We start from the raw sequence: 19896 nt of genomic DNA, 5'->3' as shown, positions 1-19896 counted from the left end.
CGCCAGAGTGTCAATTATCTGGTAAAGGGGCAAGCACCAAATTCTGATGGGATGTTTTACATCCTCAGACCCCTGTTGAGAGGATAAAAGACAGACTCAGATTTTGCATAGGTCTCACTTGGTTTGAATCTTCTGGAAAACATCAGTACTCCTCCTAGCTTCATTAGCTTAGACTTGGTCGAGGCTGTGTCCCTGTTGTAGTTTTGTAAATAAAGGCTCTACTGTCATCAGCAACTCTTGTCTCAGCGTAAATGTAAATGTGAAATCAGGTTTGTAGGCCAAGTATACTTGCGTATACAAGGAATTTGGTCTCTGCATTTATCCCATCCGTGAATTAGTGAACACACAGAGCACACAGTGAACACACAGTGAGGTGTAGCACACACTAACCCGGAGCAGTGAGCTGCCTTGCTACAGCGGCACTCAGGGAGCAGTGAAGGTTACTGTAGGTGCCTTGCTCAAGGGCACTTCAGCCGTTCCCACTGGTCTGGGATCGAACTGGCAACCCAAGCCCGAAGCCTAAACCAGTAGGCCACGACTGCCCCACGAGCGTGTCTCCTTGGATTTTTTTTAGTTCTAATTTTTAGAACAGTGGGTTGATATACAAAAAAGCATAAACAGTATATTAGCAAAACCTCCAAGGTTATTAACACTGAGGTTAGATTTCAAAGATCATGTGTCAAATTAACTTAAAAAAGCACCAACTAATGGTCACAAACACAAGACAAATGGCCCATCTAACAGCAGTATACAGTAAGCAGCAATTGTCTGTACAATTAATAAGAATGTCCCATGCACTACTGTTTAATGCAAAGCCTTTTTATTATTTTTGTTATTTATTCAAACATCAGAATAGAATAGAATAGAATAGAATAGAATAGAATAGAATAAAAAAAAAATTGGCTCACCAGACATACAAGATAGATGGACATGCAGATAACATCTCAGACACAGATATCATTAGAAGAAGTAGAGTAAACAACTTTATTATTTTCATGGACAAGTGCATCCCAGTGGATAAAGTGAAGTAGGCCATTTAGTCATCTCAGTCTCTTTTTGCACAAAAGCCTTATAATAGTAAAAAACTCTTTCTTAACCCAAACTCTTTCTTAACCCAATGGAAAGAAAAGAAATAATAATCAGGAGACGAAAACACAACAACCACCATCTCATAAACAACGATAAGAGACGGTTCAGAGCTTCGCATTCTTTGGTGTCGACAGTTGCCCCACTAAATCCATCACGTAGCCATCACTCCATGGCTCTGAAAAGAGCAAGGCTATACAGCATCATCAAAACGGCATGGGGTGGATCGGATCACCGGGTGGGTCACAGCTTCCGACAGAACCTGTTACACCCTCTAAAGTTGTGAACACTGGACCCACCCTGACCCACACACTGAACCACAGTGTTGCCTACAGTTCATGAGTTCACCCACAGTAACAGCCCAGCCTCCCCCGCTGCCACCCCCATTAAAGTGCAAACACCTGTTCAAAGCATTACATTTACATATTACTGACCTAACTTGCCCCACAGCCTAGACTTCTAAGTCTAGGTATTTGATATATCAATGCTCTACTATACCCAGCTCTATGGACTGATCATTTGTCTTATGTCATAATGTCTTAGTCAAGAAAAAACTTTGATTGTAACCATCTTGCCTTCACCCCACCCACTTTATGTTTTTAAAATCAGTAAAAAGTTTATCAAAAACTAGAAATGGGACCTCAAACGCTGCTCTGTAAAGTCAGGGTCATGAACGTGAAATGTCATGTATTTGAGATGAAATGTGGATCTATTTTCTATGACAAACAACAGTCTGTAACTACTGTACTGTCTCAACTGTGAGGAGATGGTTCAACAACAATGTCTGTATCAAATGGACAATGTCTCTAACAAATAAGCAGCAGAGAATGTTTTTGGACAGTGAGGTAAAGTGGATGAAAGTCTTTTCCAGTAGTCACAAATGAACACTCCATGTGGCTCTTGTCAGGTCTTCACAAGCTGACAGCCATTTGATCATAGTTAGATTAGATTAGATGTTAGATTAAGCATGAAGAGCAGCTGTAGATAGTGTCTAAACAGTCTTCAGTTGGTACTAGTTAAGGGAAATGGCATCTATTATGATTTTGTGACTGACAGTTAACACAAAAAATAACTTGAACTCTCTGGATGATGGCATCTGCAAAAATACTGATTTTCCACTGCTGCGATACAGTCAACTGTACACTTTCATATTAGGTATATAAAAACAATTCTAACAAGCTGCCATCTCAGGTCAATAAATACAATCCTTTAAGATTTTCAAGTTGCTCATGCTGAATGTTGGAGGAGCGTTGAATACAGCAACATGGACTTTGGAAAGTACCCAGAAGACCTTGTGATAGAGTTCTCTTCGAAGACATCTTTAGTCATAGATGGGGGGTTGCCCAATCTCTACTTCCTTCCTCTTTGAGGTGTCAAGCTTTGGCTCTTTGGTAATTGCTGGAGCACACACACACACACACACACACACACACACACACACACACACACACACACACAGGTTTAGCTAGGTTATGATTCAATATTGTACTGCTCATCTTTGTAACAATGCAAGGGGATCATTGTGATCGTGAGGTATCACTAATGATTATCAGACTAGATAATCCACTTCATGTCACCAGCTCTATCTTTTGAACGCTACCTCTGAAAAACAGCCCATTACAGGAACACAACATTAACAGTTTGGACAGCTACATACTTCACACATTGTTAGTAGCTCATTCTGTGTTGTGGTGATGAATCATATGTGGGACGTACTTGCGCTCAAGAGTAGGTAATTATAATATGCAGTTCTGATTAGGCTGAGTCATTTTCTTGTGAAATACAAAGGGGAACAAGATACGGTCACACGTGAACCGTACAGTAGGCATACAAACATATTCCCACACATGTGCATACTCGCATACTACACAAAATACACATACACGCACCCACAGACACCCATATAACACATCCACACACACACACACACACACACACACACACACACACACACACACACACACACACACACACACACACACACACGTAAAGACATACTGTAAGTATACATACAAATACTCACATTCGCACATACTGTAGACACACAAACTTTTTTTTTTATCTGGTAGATATGTCTTGTCAGCAGTAAGTACCAGCAGTTACACTAAGCAAGATTGCAAGAGGGGTTTCTCACACAGCAGAGGTCATACCATCCAGTTCGATTGATACTTCATGAGGTGCATTACCATTCTCTGCATTGGAAACATACTCAAGGATCTGATCTGATCTGCTCAAGGACCATCTGATCCACCTGAATTAAAAAATAAATAAATTCTGATGTGATCTTTCTGATACAAACTTCTGGTTTATCATGCACATTTACACGCAGGGCCATGCAGATAGATAACACATTTACACATTTATTTATACTGAGAGTTGAATTCATCAAAATGTTTTAAAAGATAACATTCTTTGTTTCAGTTTAGTAGCCTTATTAGTTCACGAGTGTAAGAAATAAAAGATATACACACAGTTTATATTATTGAAAGATAAATTGTAGTTGGAATGGCACATTTTATAGAAGACTAACACACATCGTAGTATAACAAGTCGTTTTCAAAGCACATGCTGTTTTCTTATCACATTTTTTAGAAAATGTCTCTCGGGTCCATCCATGGGCTAACATCATGCATTGAAGTGTTGCATTGCTGTGTTTGCGTTGCTCATGTCAGAAATTGGAAAATGTACCAGCCAATCAAATAGCAGTTATGCAAATTAACAAAGATGCTCTCAACATCATCCATGATGGTGAACCAAGTTCAGTAGATGGTCCGAGATGTCCGTATTTGCAAAAACAGAATTTCATGAATATGCCCAGACCTAACTGTTGACTAGTGTCTGAGTCACATGTAATGTATATACCATCTGACATAATCAAAAAATCACCACAATTTACACAGGATCATTGTGACACAGTGCCGATCTTACCCTCAGTCAGGTTAGGTGTTTCCTGTGGCGCACTACCATTCTGTACATTCACAACAACATGCCCATTCATGATGCTTGATGGGTCTGACAAAGAATACAGAGATACACATAGATCTGTTTGCTTAAATCCTGATATTACACAGACAAATGGACTTGTCCAGTATAAATGTGCATGCTTAATGCAATGGTCCTGTTACATGACAGACCTAAAAAAGAGTATGCAACTATGTGTTTGCTGGGAAACATCCAAAAAAAGTTCTATGGCAGTATGGTTGTTATGTCTTTTTTTGTTATATTCTATGAACACCCTATGAGTAATGAGAAACTAACAGTCTGTTATAAAAATGTTTATAAACAGACTGCTACAAAATGTTTCATCTCACCTGCAACTTTCCTTGATAGATCTGCAGTTGCTGGAGTGTACATTCCTGGTGTCACAGAAGAAAAATAAGTCCTGGGGCTTCCTTGCATAATTCTAAATTCTAAATTATAAAATGTGGATGTGCATGGCATGCATATGTGCATGAGTGTGTGTGTGTGTGTGTGCATGTGTGTGTGTGTGTATGTGTGTGCATGTGTGTATATGTGTGTGTGTGTGTGTGTGTGTGTGTGTGTGTGTGTGTGTGTGTGTTTATGTGTGTGCATGTGTGTATATATGTGTGTGTGTGTGTGTGTGTGTGATGAGGGTGCGGATGCGGCTTGGGGAGTTGAATTGAACAGTTGTTCAATAGAAACAACTTCCTTCAACCTCATTCTTCTTTTACCACTTTCTTCTTTGAGTACACTTTTACTAAGCTTCTGAACTACAGCCTCTGACAGTCTTGTTGTGTTTGTGAAGTAGGACTGGTACCTTAAGGTCTCCTTTGCAATGTAGCTTGAATGTTAATCCTCATTTTCTTAAGTCCCTTTTGTTAAAAGTGTCCACTAAATTAATAAATAAACTGTAAATGTAAATGTAAAAGTATAGCTTACCAGTTCTATTTTTCCTACAGCGATGGATTCTTAACACAATTAAGATAACAGCAATTCCACCAACAATGGCAACTACAATTCCAGCAATTATTCCTGCAAAGGAAAGCCCACAAAGTGTAGTTTAATACACTTTATAAAGTATATTATTGTGCATAAATATTAAGCTGCAGACATATGATTTATATACTGATATACTAAGATAGTTATATACTGTTTATACTGTAGAGACACACAAACAGAGGTGTACAAAGAAAGATGCACAGAGATGGGCATGTGTGTGTGTGTGTGTGCGTGTGCGTGTGTGTGTGTGTGTGTGTGTGTGTGTATTCACACTCAAGAGGACTTCCTCTGGAAACTACTTGGTTTTCAGTAAAAAAAAAGAAACAAACAAAAAAAGGAAAACAAAAGCCATATCCTGCTTGATAAACCAGATAACCCAGCACACTCACCTAAAGGAAGGTCATCTGTCAGAGAGAAGCTTCTGATCGCCCAGCTCACTGGATTACTGAAGTTACAGATGTAGACCTCAGACCTCTTCTCCACAGTCCACATGTTTCCACTATTCCTGTTCCCGTTCCTATCTGTCCAGGAGAACTGTGTGTGCTCACTGCTGTCCTCTCCCTCACAGGTCAGGGTGCAGCTGGTAGAGTTGCAGTCTGTAGTGATGTTAGGCTCCTTAACCGGATCTGTTCAAGGACAAGAATTTTACAATATCATCTGATTGTGATGACACCCAATGCATGTATTGTGCTAGTAGCAACTCATCATTTGAGAAAAAAGTACCTTATATGAAATAAATGTGCTATATTTTTGGGAAATTGGCTTATTTGCTGGCTAACTCCGAGTTAAGGTATGTGTGTTATAACCCAGTCTGCAGTGGTGGAGGAAGTACTGAACCTCAGTACTTAAGTAAAAGTACAAATACACAGAGAAATATTTACTTTAGTAAAAGTAAAAGTACCACAATGACAACCCTACTTAAGTAAAAGTAAAAAGTACCTGCTTTTAAATGTACTTTAAGTATTAAAAGTAAAAGTATTTGCATAATGATTTATTCTCTTAATATCTATATTCTAAAAGGAAAAATCAGTATGGGCTGTGGCATTTTAATTAAGCTAGTTTTAGGTTATACTCGACTAGATAGTTTTAAGTTAATGCAATTGTGCTTACCATCTGTGGCCCAGTGACCTACAATTCTAGAGACTGTAATTCTGGTTATCTACTAGGGTGATCTGCTGAGTAATATCATTCAGCAAAACACGAGAGCCTGAAGTTTAACGGGGTAGACAAGGGAAACGTCGGGTGGATCGTAATGCCAATTATGCTAATTGAACAGAAAAGTTGCTGAGAAAGGTGTCTTTATGATTAAGTTCAGTTTCACTTGCGCAGACGCATAGACATTGAATGAGCGCTCACGTTACTACCCCCCAATTGTAGGCTATGCATCTTTATTTAATCACACACAATTAAGGAATATTTCCTAATCTGGAAAATGTTACGTTTTTTCCGGCCACCGGTTCATTAATAGTCTACCATTCATTTGTGCCGCAAATGATCAGACGTGTGACAGAAGCATGGGCATAGCCTGTAACTTCGCTGATCCGCGGATAGCAATCTCATCGGAGAGGAGGCCCTAACGCTGCAGATAACAGACAGAGAAAGGCATCAAGGTCTGGTGAATATAGCCTACCGAATGCAGATGGCTACAAGCTCACGCTTTGCCTGGTCTAGACTAGAAGCTTATGTTTCTAAGAATGCACGTAGCGCTCCAGAATCTTTGGTAGCAACCCCCCGGTAAAACAAACATGTTTGTCAGAGAGAAAAAAAAAACTGATCATAAAATGTATCGTAAAAAGGAATGATGGTGTTGTAGAAATGTAGCGGAGTAAAAGTACAGATAATTGCTGTAAAATGTAACGAAGTAAAAGTCAAAAGTATGCACTATAAATGTTACTTAAGTAAAGTACAAATACGTGGAAAATTTACTTAAGTACAGTAACGAAGTATTTGTACTTCGTTACATTCCACCACTGCCAGTCTGACATTGTTAGCTTAGCATAATTCATTAGAAGAGGGTTATTCCAGTTAGCCTATAGCTAAAAAGGTGCTCTAAACCCTTTCAATCTGTTCCTAGAGCAGACTTAAAGCTTCAAAATTAATGCAGATAAATTATAATGAAAATGTACAAAACTTTAGTGTAGTGCTCTTCCACTAAGTCCACTTTTAAAACTTTTTTTCTCGTTTTTGTTTATCCCCGAGTTACCATTAGCTCAATGTTGTTTTCTGTGCCATAGGAAATGGCTAAGGAATGCACGTGTGTTTGTGGTTGAAAGGATAACTGGAACAATCCACATTCATTGAATTATGCTAAGCTAAGATAGCGGTATCAAACTGGGTTGTTGCATGCAGAGAGAATAGAGGGGTATGTGTCCTCTTATCTAACTCTGGTGTAGATGACAAATGAGTTAATCTCCCAAAAAGAGTGTTACTTTAAAGCATGCAGTTCAATTTGATGCTTTTGCAAGAGGTGCACCATGTAAATAATCAATATTTTTGGAAATGGTACATGAGTACATCAGTATGTTGTACTTTGCCAACATACTGATGGTGTCAAATGTGTCAGGCTGTGAAAACAATTGACCACAAAATGCACTGAAGGAGGAACAAAAAGAACTAGTATTTGACACAAATATGTTCAAAACTTGACACTACTTCCTTATGTATTTCATGATTGGGGATAATGGTGCCACAATGATATCAACTTGTGACATTTTTTAAATTCTAAAAGACATCTTGCAAAATATACACAGACAATTACATTAAATAGGCCTACATAAATATTTAACACACAAAACACACAAAAACAAACATGTCACTTTATAATCTTACACTATGGGCCTATAGTCTTCTACTATCTGACCGTCTTGTATTACATTTTGAGACAAAGGGAGACATTTTACTTACCAAGAACAGTAAGTTGCATTCTCAAGTCGTTCTCCTTGTCGTTTATCTCCACTGAGTAAGTCCCATTGAAATGTGGCTGCAGGTTTGAAATGGTCAACACCCAGGTTTGGTTGTCCACTGTAGCCGAGCAGTTGAAGATGCTAAAAACTGTTATACCTTCATCTCCTTTCAACCATTCAGCAACTTTATCCTTGTTATGTTTCCAGATAATGGACATTACTGTTTTGTCTTTTGTTACTTGCTCTGGTGAAAGGCTAATAGACCCACCTCTGATGCCAAATATGTCACCTGCAGAGACTTGAGAAAAAGGTTGGATTAGACAGAGAATGTCACAAAGCACAGTTCACATACACATGATGAGTTTAGGATTCCCTGTCAATATCTATCTGAGTTCAAAGCAAACGCATGTGTTGATTGTTATAAATGCCTCCCTAAGTCCCCCCAGAAAGTATTCTGTTGTTTCAATTCTTTAACCAACCTATATTACCATGAGGTTTATTATTCTAAGGTTGACAAATTAAACAAGGATCTGAAAGGTGCCTTGCTGGTTTTAACCACTCCAGCACTCGTTGCTCATGTCAGGGTTATGTCAGGTCAGGCTGTTTGCACTGCAGGCTAACATAACTCAATGACAAAAGATGGCTAATTTCCCCATTGATAATGTTGTACTGCAAGTGAATGATTCTGAGGGAAAACACCTTTAAGGATATAGTACTAGGTTGGAACATGACAAAACTTCATGGATAACAGATTTCGTCAAGCAATTCAATAGCAAGACTGTTAAATATGTTATGACAACTCCCTCAAAACCACAGGACCACAATGGCGCGGAAGCCATTAAAAATAAAAGAAATCTGCTGAAATGTTGTCCCATGACTCAAGAAAGGACAAAAAAGAAACATAATTAATAAACTTACCTTGTGCCACTGAGGTGAAAATCAAAAGACTAGCCATTATACATTCTGAAGTAGCCATTTTCAGTGTTCTCCCGAAGACAGACTCTTCTGTTCTGCGTCTATACTTTCACATTGCCAGTCATGCTCTCATAGCAGTGGAGGAGGGGCACATATCAACTTCCTATTATACCATTATAGTCTGTCAACTTTCCACTAAGTGTTGCTTTTTTTTCTTTAAAAAGACCATACTGAACAGACAGAATATCTGTTCAGTAGAGTCTTTTTAAAGAAAATAAAACTACAACAACAACAAAACAAAACAACGAAAAAACACCAACAGGCAGAATAGCTTTTCAGTTGAGGAATCAGAGAATGGCCTTATGAGAAAACTCGACATAGTGTTAACAGAACAAAACACAGGACCATGCAGATGTTGACACAACTGTAAACTTCCCCAACTCCCTCCTCAACATTATTTGTTGCTGAAGCTTTTGGTATTGTTTTGAATGTTTCATTGTGTCGATGCCAATGTCCTCCAAATTTCAGTAACGTCATCACTATCAAAAGCATGTGACCCTGCAAGGCCTGCCCCTCAGCCATTACAATCCTTAGGGGATCTCTTAGTAGTTATTATTATGAGTTATTATTATTATTATTATTATTATTATTATTATTATTATTAATAATAATAATAATAATAATAATAATAATTTTGTGGTTTGAAAATATGTGGATTCAAAATAAACCAGAATTGAACAGACCTATGGATTGTGTTTTCAATGACAGAATACTCAGAGCCGTTTATAGATCTATATATACAGCTCTGAAAATACTTGTGGCTCAGCTCCCTCTTGTGGTGTAAGAGCTGCATTCATTTATATTAAAACCCAAAGATAACTGCTCTCTCTGGGGTCAGCCCTATGTTCCCACATTTCTAAGGTCAGAGATAGGGTTTAGGGTGGTTAGGGTTAGTGTTAGGCCTGAGGTGTGGGTGGGTGGGTTAGGGTTAGAGAATATAGGGCTGTGTGAACATAGGGCTGTGGGAACATAGGCACGCTCTCCTCTCTCCATAGTGGATTCCCAGCCCATTGACATTATTCCTTGCTGACTATAGGCTTGTTGTTGTTGTCTATAAGTTGAGGAACACTTCTAACACGAGTTTGGGGAATTCTAAGCCTAGTTAGCTACCCTGGCTGCAAAAAAAGGGTGAATCTAGATTTCTAGGCTACTAGTTAGCCTATGTGCTTGAAGAAATGTCTCAGGGCATACTAAAACTTTTGTCAATGACAGACTGATGGTTTTGGGCCGGGGCCTGCCCTTGTGATTTAGTGATTTATTCCACTGGTCTAATGGGATTCAGATGGACTGAGGAGAGGAGCAGAGCAGAGCTACCATAAAACAAGCGTCCCGGGAGGGAGGGAGGCTCAGGCAGAAACTACCCTGGCTCATCTCACTGCCTCTACAACATGAAGGACATGTGCTGCTCTCCTGCCCCACTGCAGAGGCGCCTCTCTTGTTAGTGTCATCTTCACATACCCACTTGTTACCCAGTCACAATATCATGGTGTAGTGATGGTACTTGTCGGAAGGTAAGCTAGTTATGCATTTCTAATGGTCTGTAGAAATGTAAACTTTTTATCAAGACTTACTGAGATTTCAGTGAGCAGCATCTAACTATCTTAATATGTTATACCAACTGATACCTCACTACTATTATACCAACTGATACCTCACTACTGATATACCAACTGATACCTCACTACTGATATACCAACTGATACCTCACTACTGATATACCAACAGATACCTCACTACTGATATACCAACAGATACCTCACTACTGATATACCAACTGATACTTCCTTACTGTTTTACCAACTGATACCTCACTACTGTTATACCTTACCAACTTTTAGCCCACTCTTTACATACCCACTTGCTACCTTGTCATATTATGATAATGGTACTTGTCTGAAAGAAAGTGTACATGTTTTTCAGTAGTCTGTTTAAAGGTAGACTTTTATCAAGATTTCTTTTAATTTAGGCTTTTCCAAGCAGATTTGATTGTTGAGATATTGTTTTGGAGTTGTCTAATTTTGTTCTGGATTCATGTGAACATTAAAATTGCATGATGAGGTGATTAGTTATGTACAACATGTTGATCCTGATAAGCCTAAAATTCATGCCTACTGGTCCAAAAGGAAAAAATCATCATAGTATGTCTACTGTCTAGAGCCCTGGATATGTACAAAGAAACTCTCCATTTATGAAATGAGAACATCGAAGGACGTTCTGGGGACTTCGGTGACATTGAATAAATATGGCAGAGAAGCAAGAAATTCTCTATGAACATATGCATATTAGTGACATTCCAGGTCATGATTGTGTCACTATGGAGCCCAGTAATTGCTTTGAGATTAAAGAGAACAAGATTTATTTTTTACCAACTGGAAACCTAATTTAGTAACATGAATTAATAATGTTTGGCTAGACCCAGAGGTGATTGCAAAATGCTCACGATAATGACAAGATATCAAACACAGATCATCATAATACAAGTTACTGCTCTGGGAAAGTCACCTCAGATGTTGAATACTATTACTTGAATGAGTGAACAGTTTTTTTTTTTTGGCTCCTCCTGACCTTGTGGAAGTGTCCTTGATGTTGATGCTTTGCATAGCAATCTCTGTCATCGGTGTATGAGTGTGTATGAATGGGTGAATGTGAAGCATGAAAAGCGCAAAATAAATGCCATCCGCTTACTGTGTTTCGTATGTTTCCCATGTTAGCTTTTTTTTTCCGGGATGTTAGGCGGTTTCTAAGCTAAAACATTTTTTTGACACATAAAGCAAACATCACCTCACCATCCGCTAGCTGCCTGTCCCCTGAATACACTGTGAAAAATGTGGTCTCTTTCTGAGCTAGCTCTTTGTTTTGTTTGAACGTCAACAGAAGTGATGTTACCCAACATCCCTTTAGAGCACCTTTAAAAACTGGCTAGTGATTTCACGGAATAAAAATGAGATAGAGAGAGAGAGCGAGAGAGAGAGCGAGAGAGAGAGAGAGAGAGAGAGAGAGAGAGAGAGAGAGAGAGAGAGAGAGAGAGAGAGAGAGAGCGCGAGAGAGAGACCCCCCAGTTTTGGACTTGGCTTTCCTTGCCTGTGTTTGTGACTTGGTTGGTGTCCCCAGTCTCTTTTGCTGACTGATTTGTGCACTTTACTGTAACTCAGGGGTCGGCAATCCGCGGCCCTTTAGCCACTCTCTGTTGGCTCCCTGGCTTTGTTTAAATATTTAAGTTAATAAAATATTTTTCACAATTTCTTAAAAATGAACGTTATAGATACAAATATTTTCTTTATCAGTTTTAAGCTTTAATACATTCTTACGTTATAAACTTGTGAAAATATGTAGCCTGTAGCCTACGCCGTGTAAAATGTGTAAAAAACATATGTTTATTTGAACGCGTCATAGGCTATGTCACATCCTTGGGTCCCTTTAACTCTAACTTTTAACTTTGGCTTGAGTGGACAAGCAAGCGATGGTGTCAAACTCCCTAAAAAGTTGTGGCGTAAAACAGATCAATTAAATAATCAATTAAATGCTTGGACGAATGTTTGCCTTAACCACCACTGCGACTGAATTATTGGCGGGATGCCTGATCTGCATCAAGAGGACACGCAAAATGTAATGTTGAAGACATCTCGAAAGTAGATCATTCTGAGAGGGCAGATATCCATGCAGACCAAATAGCCTACAACATTGTGGAAAATAGCTTACCATGCCATGCAACATTGTGGAAATTAAAGTTGCCAGGGCCGGGCAGCCCGGCGATTCGAGTAGTTTTGTGTGATCCTCAGGGAAAAAATGAAATCGCTATGGAACATTGTATTTGGACACTGAGCAAAAATGCCTACATAGCCAGCAGCAATATCCTTATAATAGGCCTAATTGTATTGTATTATGATTATTATTACAATTGATGCTATTTTATAATGTGGAGCAACAGGGAAAATGGGATAAGAACAGTTTAGAATCAACTTAAAGACGCAGCAGTCTATTTTGAACCACTCAACTGTTTGATTAGCCTCTTTCTTTTTAAACGTATTTGCCAACCCTTGATTCAGGTGATGTTGATGAGCTAATTCAGACCAATAGGCTGGAGACTGCGTGTATTTGAAGGGCTTAAATGTTGTTGCGGCCCCCAGAAAGTAATTTTTACAATTTTTGGTCAAAAAATGGCTCTTTTGAAAGTAAAGGTTGCCGACCCCTGCTGTAACTCCTGTTTTCTTCTCAGCCTGCAGAAACGTCTGTGCAGCCACCTGCGTGCTGTGTGAAAGCGCTGCGTTATTGGGGCAACGCCGGGGAGCGGGCAGGGCACTTAAGCGGCACAGTGTGATGAGAGCTGGATCGATGCCAGTCTGCAGACACAACCGTGCCCTGGCACTCGGTGCCCCCCTCTCCCCAGTGTCGGCGATAACGCTGCGCTGGCATTTCCCGGGAGCTATCCTAAGGAGGTGTGCATGCGAATGGGCTCTTTTATCTTGAGGGGTGTCAGGGGGGGGGCGTGGGATAGTCGGTGATCAGGGACGGCAGCTCAGGCAGAGGCCAGATGTTTTACCTGCACCTAGGGACGGAAAAGGCCAACATCACAACTAAGCATTTGGGGACATGATATATTGCACTTCTTAAGCTTTTGCTCAGATCAAAGTGTGATTTTCACTGAAAGCATAATTATGTGAAAGGATACAGTATATTTCTACCTTCAATCTATATCCAAATGCTTGTTCTTTTTCTAAATAGAAAATGACAGACCCCCTAATGCATTCCCTTCCCCCCTTCCTCTCTCCCCAATCTCTGTTCCTCTCTCTCTCTCTCTCTCTCTCTCACACACACACACACACACACACGCACACACACTCACACACACACACGCACAACTACATTTTCCATTTTGTACATTAACTGCACTGCCTTCAGCTGGGCAACCCCCTGCATAACAGATGGCTTTTGCACGTTGGCGCTGCAGCTATCATGCTGGCTTCAGACACGGCTTTGAGCAGCATGGCCTCTAACCCTGCCCCGGGCTACCTGTTCATGGAAGATCAGCCCCTCTGTCTACCAGTGGGAGACAAGGTCAGGGTGGATAAGAGGAAACACTGATATGAACAAATGCCAACCCAACTACACGGTTTAGTTTAGTTTAAGCCACTAGATGGCGCCCTAAGCCTTTTAAAAACAGACAGGTAGTTATTTAATTCAGTATGCAGGGTGGTTGTTTCTGGAGGTGCTCTACTCTACTGCAGCACAATGTACCTGTGTCTGCTCTCTAATGTCTGTCAGTAGTTGTTTTAATAGAAACATTAAGGAATTGTTGGGTTTATTAAGGTCATCTCTTTGCCATTCCTAATAGTTGGATATGCAGTGGTGAGATTAAAATTAAAAGCACTTTATGCTTATGGGCTTCACCTGCCTTGACACAGTTATCTGCCTGATCACAGTTATCTCTTCAGATGATAATGTTTTTTTTAATAACATTCAACATCTTCTTTCAGACTGGCTTCCTTGAGGCATTATTCAATCTGTAGTGCTGCAGTGCTGTGGGCAAAATCCTTGAAAAATCCTCCAGTACTACTGAAGCCAATCAGCAGACTGATGCTACCCTTAGGTTTGCCAGGTAAATTTAATCATGTGAATTGTTCTCTATAAAATTCAGAATGTAACATTTGTTTTTAATATTCTGACTTTAGGCTAACTGGCCAACTGGATGATGATGAGGCAGACACAAGGAAATGGTTGAAGGGTAACATCCTGGCATCACTCTTTTTTAAAAAGTAGAGAAGTTACTAGCTTTATAAATGTCTTACGATTCAGTTTTCCTTTAATAAAACTGAATCGTTTAATAAAAATGGGTTGTGAGACTGATGTTCATGAATATGTTTGAAGATGTAAACATCACACTTCCTACAGATAAATTGCAGCCAAAATGGATGATCTTACTTCAATGTATCAATTTATTATTTAAAGAATACTAAGCAGATTCTAGGCATCTACGCTGACTATACCTTGTTGGACTAGAAGACGGATAGACCTGAAAGACTACCCATGTAGCAATGCCAAACCTCACCGTGATGACCATGGGGAGTGAAATTTGTAATGTTCTAGGTCATGCGATTACACATGCGTTTGTCAAGTAGTAGCAGGAGAGACAGAGACAGAGGAGGAAGAAGAGGATGTTATTCATACTACTGCTGTCAGTGTCAACATACTGTATTACAGACGGACACAAATGACATTAGAAGTAAACGGCACATAGTGAAGTTGTGGAGTGCTCTTTTTCTCTTCCCCATGTTTGCAAATCACTCCCCCGCACTACTGGACAGTCCATCATCACATCCAAGACAGACTCCCAGCATTATTGATCTGGCAGGGAGTCTGTGGTGGACAGCCAGGGCAGGGCCATGCATTTAGTTTTAAAAGAAAAAGAAAGAAAAGAATTGAATGGAATGGAAGAGGGAATGAAGAGAGACAAAGAGAGAAAGAAAGAAGATGGAGATAATGGCTTCACGTTCACCTGCAGCGCAGCGGTTGCCTGGCCAAGGCAGAGGTGAGGAAAAGTACGAGCAACGGCATGAAAGGGAGTGAATGAGCACATTGAAATATTCGTGTCAATTCCCTTAAAGCCCTGCTGCGTATGTCGCTCAGTGAAAGGCCTGCCCTTGTGAAGGACTAGTTAAAATCCATATCTGTACAGGCTATACGCACAGCGAGCATGCAAAGCAAATATCTTGGTTCTTTTTCTGGTAATCATTTCTGGTAAACATTTCACAGCGATCTCACTTCATTGTTTTGCCACTTCAGCATCTAGTTTAGTCATCTATGCCAGTAACAGAACCAATCAGAACCCATTGCTGAGTTGATCAAGGCATGTTGAGTGGGGAAGCCCTCGTGTAAACCTAGAGAGCTGGACAGAGTGATGTGTCACAGGTCACACAGTGACCCTGCCAGAAATGCACATTTGTCCACATCGTTGAGCTTTGAGAGGGCGATACCAGTTTTCGTTTTTTTTTTTAGCTTACAACATCCAAAAATATTATATAGATAATGTAATCATTCCATATTGTCTGTGTTGTCCTGATATCCCCTGAAGTTAGCATGCAACCAAGCTAGTGGTGAAAAGGCTCTCTTGTAATACCACGTTCCACCACTTGTGGCCGCTGTATTAAAGAACCAGTATGTAGGAAATAATGGAAAATAAATGGTAACCATTCCCAAAATGACCACCATATGTTGTCAGAGAGTAAGGAAACACGATGAATTGAAGTAATGTTTTGAATGATTAATTCTAGAATAGCATATTAATAATGGGCTGGCGTGTCCTCCTATTTGTGTTGCCAAATTAGTAAAGGCCAACTGTCAACTTGCTGTCAGTTGTAGTCATGAACGCCTACGAGAGGCAGGCAAATTTCCAAAATTAAAACAAGAAACAAATTAAGTGGACATCGGAGGAGCTTCCTGATATGGCGAGGTCTTCGTCAAACGAAGAATATCAAGTCTGACGCAGAGCTGGCCATATTTCTCCACAACAGGTAGCCTAGGCTAAACTTCATCTGCATCGCTAACTTCAGCTAGATGCTAAATATGTTACGTTGGTTAGAGAGGTATTTTTTGTTTTCACTGTTTCCGTAATGTGTAGCTGGGTCATGGTTGGAGAAAGGTTAAAGCAGCTGCAGGTCAACTAACGTTAGCTAAGTCTTAATTACATCTGGCAACCCAGAAGAGGCTCGCGTCTGGTAGTCTTGAGAACGTTCACCAGTGGTTTGATTTTGGCCTACAGAACGTTCGGTAACAATCCTACAAATCGCCCCTTTAAACACAACACAAGTCAATGGAAGAGTGCTGTGTGGCTGCGGTAGCATACAGAATACCACACGGCTCCTTTAAATGCTTGTAGTCACATTCCGCTGCAATCAAATGGATCTTATAAATCAGCCTCATCACCCTGTCCTTATGACTCCTCAGAGACAATTTTAGGGAGAGCGAACGTGTTCGGAGCACAAAGTCTGCAAGAGTTTTGTGGCTTATGAGCTACTGATATTCAGCTGACTTTAGACACTTTAGATGTTGCATTATGCTTATGTGTGTGTGTGTGTGTGTGTGTGTGTGTATGTCCGTGTGTGATTGTATGCATGTGACCCTTTGTTGAGCGCTGCCTGTGTGGATTCACTACCAATGAGTCCCATCCCCCGTCCGTCCCTCCTCAAGGCTTTCCAATACGGATGGAAATGAAAAAGGAAATGTCAATACCATTTGTGTCATTAAAACCCAACTCCGAGGCGAGGCGAGTTTCTTCTATAGCTTATTAACCCTGAGACTGTGCGTGACAACAATAAGAAAGCGGCTGGCTCACCACGGCTAGGTAAAGCTGTTCTTTTTAGCATTCGCTTGTACGTTCTTGTATCAGCAAGCCGAAGGAGAGGTGGACGTCCGTCTGAGTTAATTAGTGGGGTCGAAGTCTCTCGCTGCCGGTGAGGGGTGATGGGGCCTTGTCAGACGGTGACCGACGGGTTTCGGCACCTCTTTGTAAACAGCCACTGAGACGGAGGATTAGCAAGGCTTATGTCAAGTTACGCTCCTCACCGGCCAAGGTTAAATGAGCATCCCGCAACCTTACACACACACACACACACATAGACACACACACAAAGACACACAGACACACACCATCTTTCCTTCCCCAAATCCCCCTATGTTTGATGTATGCATTTTTCATGTAGCACAGATGAAGCCAAAGGAGGTGTCGATGGGGAGACACTGACTCCCGGGCGAGCTGAGGTGGATTTATCCAGAAGAGCTCTCAAGAGTGTGTGAGCAAGTCTCATTCCTTACATATGATTCAGTGGTGCATGTGTGTGTGTGTGTGTGTGTGTGTGTGTGTGTATAGAAGTGGCTTCTATCTGCTCTGAAATGTGTTATTGCAGTGAATGCTGTTGTGACAAAAGCTTAGGACTGCAGGATAAGTCCGACTTGATACCTGTGGCTGTTGTGTAGTTTAAACGTATTCTAATGCTGTAGCTCTAACTCTGTAGTTTAAAAGTTTGAATGTTGAATTACTTAAATGTTATTATATACTTAAATGTCACCTCTGAAGCAGGCACTGTGCAATTTCAGGCAAAAACTTGAAATTGGTATTGAGGACGAAGCGGTTAAAAAGTTAAATTTGAACGATTTGGTGAGACATTCCATTGTAATGCTAATTACATTGTTACATTCATCAAGCTCACGTCCAGTCCCACTCTATGTTAATCGAGAACTTCCTCCACAGACTGTTTACGATTGTTCGCAAACGTTTGCCGAAAACTCAAGGCAAATAGAAAATTGTTCACCAACGTTCACAAACGTTTGCCTATGTTTGCGAATTTGAATGCACCTCAGTTCTGATCATTTAGATTGTAAGTAAGTAAGGAAGTCAGCAAGTCTTTTATTTATGTACCACATTTTTCAGTCACAGAATGTAGCAAATATTGTATAGGAGAACGCCTGGGAGACATTTCAGTTCTCGGCCATATCTGGCTAGCACACATACCTGCGTGACTATGTCAGTCTAAAGTGGACTACGCCGGGGATGCCATTTGAGGGCACCACTAATGTCTCGACATCAATTTAAACAGCTCATGCAAGCTTTTGTGCTGTATTCAATTGCTGTGGAACGACTTGAGGTTGTGACATCTGAAAACAAGACTAAACCAATATTTTTTGCTCATATCACTCAACCAACGAGGCTACACCAGGTGCACACTGCATAACTGAAGCAATCTGTTTGCTATTTTTTAATTTCACGTCTGTAGCCGGTTCATTGATTATAGTGGAAGCTAAGCTAAACGCCATACACTATATGAACAGAATGCTTCAATCGTGCACTTGGTGCAGCTTGGCTGTAAGTATCATATTGCAGGACATTTGTTTTAAAGGCTCATCTCTCAATAATTATGGATCTCAGCACTTAGCAATGATCTCTACGAGTGATCTTACGGACACTCGTCAGATTTTTCTCTCCATTTCCTGAACACGCTCGCAGCATGAATGCACGTGTGTATTGCTTAAAGATTCTCCAGCGGCACTCCTAAAGCGTTATGATAACTTTCCCCAGAATGCATATGCAACATGGCAAGCTTAGGGAAAAAAGAAGCCCATACATAGTAAATACTGTACATCTTCGCTCCACTCCAATAATGGTGGGGGGTAAAACTGACAACTGGTATAGGGCCAAAGTGGGGCCGAACATCGCAGATAGAAACATCGATGTAGAAAGGCCGGACTTCTTACTGGCCTTCACGTTCATTGCCCACCCCTTTTCCCCATCCTCTGCCTCTGATTGCCCTGCCCCTCACCCGTGTTGACTTTGTTAGCACTGGCCTGCTGCAGTTTGAGGCCACATCGGAGGGGCAAGTGGGAGCAGAGGTGTGCCAGGTCCGAGCCTCTCTGCTGCTCGTCGGAGCATTTTGATGGAGGGGGCCGGAGGCTACCGGTCAATCACTGTCTACGCACAGATGGCCCAGTGCCCTGCAAGAGTGATTAGGAATGGCTTCTCACACTCTTTCTCTCTCTCTCCCTCGCTCACACCTTCTCTCACTCTCTCTTTCATCTCTATTTCTTTCAAACTCCTTCAATCTCAGTCTTTCTTTTTTAACTCTCTCTTTAATTCTCTCAACCTCATTCAGTTCCTCTCTTTCTCTCCACTTCACTCTCATATTCTTTCTCTCTCACTTCCTGTCTGCAGCAAGGTGAAACACCTGTCACATTGTGATGAGGAGGGGTGAGCACTCACCAGCTCATCATGGTAGCACCGCCATCATTAAAGATCCGCTTTGTGATAGTCCTTAGCAAGCTAAAAAGAAGAAGAAGAAAAATAAGTAGTAGTAGCAGTAGAAGAAGAAGAAGAAGAAGAAGAAGAAGAAGAAGTAGTAGTAGTAGTAGTAGTAGTGGTGGTAGTAGTAGAGGAAGCAGAAGAAGAGGATAGTTTGTTTGAAGTGACGTCAGTGTGTGTGTCAGT

General features: G+C 40.7%; 1 protein-coding gene across 4 annotated transcripts; it reads right to left on the bottom strand.

Moving 5' to 3' along the window:
- Window positions 1-970: 970 nt before the first annotated feature.
- On the bottom strand, window positions 971-9004 carry LOC121702934 (natural killer cell receptor 2B4-like). 4 transcript variants are annotated; one of them, XR_006029293.1, is made up of 8 exons: window positions 8868-9004; window positions 7951-8247; window positions 5436-5672; window positions 4987-5079; window positions 4398-4442; window positions 4015-4098; window positions 3110-3337; window positions 971-2484 (listed from the first exon to the last, which is right to left on the bottom strand). XR_006029293.1 is itself a non-coding variant. In XM_042084229.1 (8 exons), the coding sequence occupies exons 1-7, from the start codon at window positions 8923-8925 to the stop codon at window positions 3318-3320; spliced, it is 834 nt and encodes a 277-aa protein (XP_041940163.1). In that variant the 5' UTR covers window positions 8926-9004; the 3' UTR covers window positions 971-2484; window positions 3273-3317. The 4 variants fall into 4 exon arrangements, 2 of the variants coding, with proteins under 2 accessions (XP_041940163.1, XP_041940162.1); XR_006029299.1 differs by having other exon boundaries at window positions 3221-3337; XM_042084229.1 differs by having other exon boundaries at window positions 3273-3337.
- Between the last annotated feature and the right edge of the window lie 10892 nt (window positions 9005-19896).

The sequence above is a fragment of the Alosa sapidissima genome, chromosome 2 (genome assembly GCF_018492685.1).
Source record: "Alosa sapidissima isolate fAloSap1 chromosome 2, fAloSap1.pri, whole genome shotgun sequence".
Taxonomy (NCBI): domain Eukaryota; kingdom Metazoa; phylum Chordata; class Actinopteri; order Clupeiformes; family Clupeidae; genus Alosa; species Alosa sapidissima.
Note: the sequence above shows the minus strand (reverse complement) of the source record. Positions and strands in the feature narration are given on the sequence as shown.

Bases quoted from the DNA above. Each gene is read 5' to 3' on its own strand.
- LOC121702934 (XM_042084228.1), bottom strand. The intron at 5,673-7,950 runs GTAAGTAAAATG...GTCCTTGAACAG, and splicing joins AATGCAACTTACTGTTCTTG to ATCCGGTTAAGGAGCCTAAC. The intron at 4,443-4,986 runs GTAAGCTATACT...CTGTGACACCAG, and splicing joins CTGTAGGAAAAATAGAACTG to GAATGTACACTCCAGCAACT.